General features: G+C 39.7%; 1 protein-coding gene across 1 annotated transcript; it reads right to left on the bottom strand.

Moving 5' to 3' along the window:
• Nucleotides 1-640: 640 nt before the first annotated feature.
• LOC113160804 (zinc-binding protein A33-like) lies at nt 641-5,680 on the bottom strand. The gene is made up of 2 exons (XM_026358234.1): nt 5,589-5,680; nt 641-5,439 (listed from the first exon to the last, which is right to left on the bottom strand). Exon 2 carries the CDS (start codon nt 5,435-5,437, stop codon nt 3,812-3,814), a length of 1,626 nt encoding a protein of 541 aa, XP_026214019.1. The 5' UTR covers nt 5,438-5,439; nt 5,589-5,680; the 3' UTR covers nt 641-3,811.
• Between the last annotated feature and the right edge of the window lie 675 nt (nt 5,681-6,355).

The following is a 6,355-nucleotide window of genomic DNA, read 5'->3' on the forward strand; positions in this document are numbered from 1 at the left end:
GACATTGATAAATGTGCATGGACTTGTTCACCGTATAATACCTCCGCAGATGAAGCAAAGCTCTGAAGCAACGAATTTGAATTGTTATTATTATAGTTTTTTTTTTTTGTTTGTTTCATGAGTAAGCGCCTCAGCCTATAACGTTATATTAACCACATGTTGTTGCACAGTATATTTCCATGTGTAGCTGTAGCTGGAAAGCTAATAATAGTCCAGTACCAACAGAATCCTACAGTGCATTGCTCCGTCAAGCTAATGAGCACGGCCCAGTAATGGCAGATCAATGATTACAGATGATTAGTGTTTCCCTGTGCTGGCTATGACTCCATTGTCAATTAGTTGTTGCTACTTGCTAACTTGAAGTCACTCCCTAAAGGACTGGAAGCTAAATTATAAATATCTACAACAGCTGGCGCTGTGGATTTACTGACTTAGAGGGTCTGATTCTGTCTGGGTCGAGGTCGTTTGCAGCTCCGGTCAGGTCCTGCAGCTCTCTGAAGACAACTGCTGGAGCACCGACTCATTACCAGCCATGTGGATTTTGTCTCATTAGGGGACCATAACAGATAGATTGATCTCATTACATTTGGCACTTCATTAGAAACGCATACTGTTTGACAGAAGGCAGAAACTCTGACATCCACACACCACATGATTTATTTGTATTTCCACATAATGTCAAGCATATCATTAATACAGTGCAACCCAGACCAGTGTACTGTGCAGAAGAAATGTCAGGAGGTAACTAAAAGTCTTGAATAATCACCAGGGAACCATGAACGAGTATCAGTCCATCTAGATGTTGAGATATTAACATTAACAATTGATTTATGAATTTAATAAATAATTAAACATCATAACAACATAATAACTCAATAATGACCTGATTAATAAGTAGAAACATATCAAGTAATTAGTCACAGGGGTCAATTCCATCTGTCAGACACAGAAACATTTCAAAACTGTAAACAGCACACTTTACGTTAGGCTGCTGAATATGTCAGAGTCTGACTTTAAGGTTGAGAAATTGTTATTAACAGACTGCAGGTATTAAAAAAAAACTGCAGTAATGAGATGTAACAAAATGAATACAGAATTGTTCACAGTTCTGTAGGTGTATATCCCAACCATGCAACCGATGTTGTCATTATACTACAAATAATTACAAACAATTACCCCTGAAAACCTCATGAATGAATTCTACAACACTGGAAAGTGTTTTTTGGTTGGTGACTCCACTATTTCACATGTCCTTGCCAGTGTTTCTTTTCAAACAATGCATAGCAAAGACTCTCTTTTCTATTGGTATCGGCATTGTACAGCTTGGTCTTCTCTCTCTGAGCTTCTGTTGTGGATGAACAAAAGCAAGTGAGCAGAAATGAGCAGCCTCTCCAGCTGCTGGTGTGCTGGAGAGGAACAACATCACTCAGTGACTGAATCAATAGCTGTTACGTATGAAGCTTTCTTGGTTAGCTTCACAAATCAACACCTGATTACCTGTATTGCAATAGCAGCAGAACAGTGCACGCTCCGTGCTTTTACTTTGAAAATGTCTGACACAGAAGCCTCAGGCTGGTAAAACTCTCTTTGTTGAACACAGTGTCAGGCTGTCTTTATAATGAGCCTGTTTCCATGACAGTAGTAAACTGGAGCACTTTTCAAATGAAGTACAGCTACTATATTTACACCTCAACAGATCATTTTGAGACCTTTTGAGGAACAAACTCTATTTTAAGTCAAGCATGAAGAATGAAAACGTAACAGTTACAGTGCACTGTGACGCACATTAACCTTTGTCAGTCTCAATATGAAAGGATAGTGAGGAAAGATGACCTTATATTTCTGCCTACACACAGAAAATGCAGTTGACTGCTGCTTTTTATAGATTTCTGGACAAACCCAGTGTTCTTAAAAATAATTAAACGTTAACGAGGCCGATTTAGATGACACAGATAACAAAATCGGACAAAGCAGCAAATACAGAGATTCATTGCTTGCGATCAGGGGCAGTGGTAAATAGTCAAATACTGGAGTTAAATATAAAACATGTTTAGAATTAGACTTTTATACTACTTTCTACTTTTACTCCACTAAACCTGAAGGGTAAATATTGTGCTCTTTACTCCTCTGTCCTTGAGGAAAACAGTGAAAACAGTAAAATGGAAAAGAGGGATTAAGTTGTTGTCAATAATACTGAAACAAAACACACTTTTGACATCGCTACAGTACTTTAGAGTAAAAATCTTGTGTGTTTGCACTACTGAAGCAGTGCTTATGTCTCTTGGAAGTTTATAATCCTCGTTTTTTAAAAAGCTCCTGATATTGCTGGAAGAGATTCACCTGTAATAATTCCTGCTGTCACTGATTCTGTAAGGACTCAGCCCTACCATGTAAAGAGCAATGACATGTTTTTTTGTTGTGATTCGGAGCTCTATAAATAAACGGAATTGAATTGTATATAGCAGCTACACAAAGCGATGCTTTTATGACCCAAGCTTCCAATTTATTTAGCACCTGCATATCCCTATCCTCATTCTGCTGATAAACTGTTATCTCTTGAGACATGGCATGCAATTATCCATGCCAAATCATTTATATCCCATTCCCCTGTTTGCAAAAGGTAGAATTAACGTTATTTTTGTTTTTTCCAATTGCACTGGGGCAGTCGTGTCGTGGATTATTTTGTAAGTGGTGGCTACAAAATTGCACAAAATTGAACGTTGTGTGAATCTCAGGGTGTCAAGAGATCTGTGTTTATATTCTGCAAAGTGAGAGATGCTCTTTATTGCCGATTAAAGTGATTAAGTGTTCATTAACTTTCATTGTTGACTGGATTTTTTTTTAGATTGCTCGGAGTGATTATCAAGTGTGTGCCCAGAAATTGAAGAAATTACAGTTTCAAACTTCCTAAATTGCCTTTATTAACTTTTTGCTCCATTTATTTTAGTCAAACATCACATAAAGTCAATTCACCTTAAAATGTCTGACAAAAGAGCGCAAAGTGACATCTTCAGAAATTACTTACAATAATTCCTAGAAAGCAGCAGATTTGAGAACCAAAACCTTATAAAACAATAAATGGTGTAGATTATCTGAAAATTTTGACTTCATTTTCCAATTGCAATTAAATTCCTTTTCTTTTGGATTGAGTTTAATTTTCAAATTGTTAGGTTGTCTTAACTTAATTAAATAATGTCAAAAATGCATGATCATAGTTTTAAAACATTATGTAATTATTAACTGAGTATCATACAATGTCATCATCCAGCTACTGGTTGCTCAGAGAGGCCAATCTGATGAACTCCAGTGTCCCTGTCTTCTAAGCTTCACGTGCTCAATTAACCAGCATAATGATAAAAACATTCAGAAGAAATCAACAGCTAAACTTTTAACTGAATAACATTAATTTGTAGAGAAGGAATTGTTTCCCAAAGGCACATTAGGAGGACTGAATAATAAGACCAGTATTTGTCCATTATGAATAAACAGCCCTACAGTATCTGTAAATAATATATTTGTGTGACCATGTTTGCAAATAGAAGCAGCTTTAAAGTATAAAAGATAATGACCAGCTCATGACGCAGGGAGATGAACAGCATCAGTGCCCCACAGACATGTGTGCATATATGCATATGGTGAATGTCTGATGGCTGCATGGGGACTCTGCTGGGTGCGTGACAGGCGACACATATTGACACGCAACACTGACACTGATGAACGGTACAACCAGAATACAGACACGCTGGAGGTTCACCGATTAAAAACGTGCTGTCTCTGCCTCTTTCACAAACCCAGAGAACAAAATCAAAACTCAGTTGTTGTACTTGACGGGAGTAATGATCAAGGGGGCTGCATTTTTGCCGCCATCATTAGAACAGGGACTGAAGAATGGAAAGAGCTTCTCTGTGAAGTTATAGCCAGTGAAGGAGAAAATCTTAGCCTTGGTATCCACGTTGTAGAAGGAAACCTCTCCCTCGTCACAATCCACAAACACCCCGACCTTTTGAGGGACCTCTCTTACATCTAGAATAATGGCAGGACCTGCATTGGCTGTTAACTCATGGCCCTTCCTCAGCCAGATAGTCCAGTATCCATTGTTGGGGCTCAGTCGTATATCCCCCTTCCTGTTGATGGACTGGTTCACTACGCCCACATCCCACTGTGTTTTGTCTTTAACTTGGACCTCGTAGTAAAATTTTCCTGATGAAAAACCCTCCTTTGCCAAGATGTTAAGGACACGATCAAATCTCTCTGGTTTGTTGGGGACATTTCTCCGCTTGTCTCCGTGTGAGACCTGTTTCCCATCCTCAGAAACAGTGAGACAAGGGTTCGCTGTGTCAGGATCCAGAGTTACATCGACAGCGTGCCGCTGCTTTTTTTTCAAGTCGGGATCACACAGCATACTTATTTCTCTGGTAATTAAGGTCTCTAGCTTGGCCAGAGCTCCCTGAACTGTAAACTGGTCACTGTTAAGAGTCACGTCAGACCAGTCGGTAACCTGAGGCGCAGTGATGGTAAGAGAGAGGAAATTCTCAAGAAATATGAAGGGGTCACTGGCGAGTGAGACCTGATTAAGCTGCAAGCTTTTCTGCTTTATTTGCATAATTTCTCCCTCCAGTTCTTTAATGAAGTCTTCTGCCACTGTTTCGTTTTTTTTCTGCTTTGTCTCAATTACCTCAGCCAGCTCAGCTTGGCATTTCTTAATGTAGTCCAACACAGCAGTCATCACGTGCGTGTTGTAAGATTGTGCCTTTATTGCATTACTTCTGCTGACCCCCACTGACCTTTGAATCTCGTGAATTTTCTGCTGACGATCCTCGATCATCTGATCCGCGCCTTTCTTTTCTGTTCCCAGCTGAACTTTCTTCAGTTGAGCCTCTTCCTCTAGAGTCACTATCTTATGGTTTTTGTGGTCACTGGTTTTGCAGGACTCGCAGATAAACATTTGATCCACCCTGCAAAACAGCTCCAAAGGCTCATCATGCGTCTTGCATATTCTGCTCTCCAGGTTCTCAACTGGGTGGATCAGCTTGTGTTTCTTTAAGGCGGAAATTCTCAGATGAGGCTCTAGATGCGTTTCACAATAAGACACAAGGCAGACTAAACAGGACTTCAGGGCTTCGTGCTTTGGCCCCGTACAGACACCACACAGCACATTTCCCTTTCCTGCTTCTTCGGCACTACTAGAAGGTTTTTCCGTCTTGAATTTTTCAGCCATGTCAGCAATGACATGGTTAACCCGAAGCATTGGTCTGCTGTAAAACTCCTGTTTGCACAGTGGGCAGTGGAAGACGGTGTGAGTAGTATCCCAGTAGCTTGTGATACATTCATAGCAGAAGTTGTGCCCACAGGGAATTGACACAGGTTTGTTGAACACACTCAAACAGATGGAGCAATGAAAATTCTCCTCAGGCAACATACTTCGGGCACACGACATGGCTAGAAAACAAAAGGAGAAATAGTTAGCCAGCATGAAGTTAGAGGAAGAGTTAGCATTAAGTCAGTCTACTTTTATAATTGCCAGCATTTAAAATGTCAACATAGTAGAGTTTAGATTAAAGACAGAACATGATAAAATGCAGTTTTACCTGGTTTATGGAGGCTTTGTTAAAACTGTCACAGAAGTAAAAGTAAGAAAAACATGCGGCTGTTTTTCTCCTTCTTAGTTTCACTTTCAGCACTAAGGTCAAAGTGCCGGTCTCCTCCCACTTCCCTATGTGAGTGGAACAAGTTAACCCATTACAGGCTCCCACATTTATGGTGATCCCGCTCCTTCTAAATACATTATAGCTTTTTCGGAGACATAAAATGTCCCAGTCATAATGTCAAATGTTTAAATACAGCTAGAAAAGCAGTGATTATTTTAAATAAATGTGCATTATTCATGTTGTTCTTTGATTGTTGATTTATGCATCACAAATCCCTTTATGCACAAATGAAATGAAAGCTCTGAGACAGCACAACATGCTAAATTCTTAGGGAGTTTGTGTGCAGGCACATGTGCGCATTTGCATTACATGAGGGTGCTTAGTGATGGCATCTGCATAATAAACGGTAAATACACTTGTCTCGTGCTCTCTCAGCTGAGGAAACAAGGATTTGCACACAATGGCTCTCCTGAATCCTTGAAGGTCTTTTTCACAGCTGAAAGAACTGTGTAGGTTTCTGTGCATTAGCACCATTCATGTGTTGCATGAATGTGTTTCCACTGCGGCACGTGGGCTGATCCATAACGTGTGCCTTGCAGTAATGTAGGTGTGAGCATATGAAAAAATGGTGGATAAATTAAAAAAAGATATGTTGTGCCTAACCTTTCATTGACAACTTAATTAGCCTCCACACCTGGTTTAGCACA

This window comes from Anabas testudineus, chromosome 10 (genome assembly GCF_900324465.2).
Source record: "Anabas testudineus chromosome 10, fAnaTes1.2, whole genome shotgun sequence".
Classification (NCBI taxonomy): domain Eukaryota; kingdom Metazoa; phylum Chordata; class Actinopteri; order Anabantiformes; family Anabantidae; genus Anabas; species Anabas testudineus.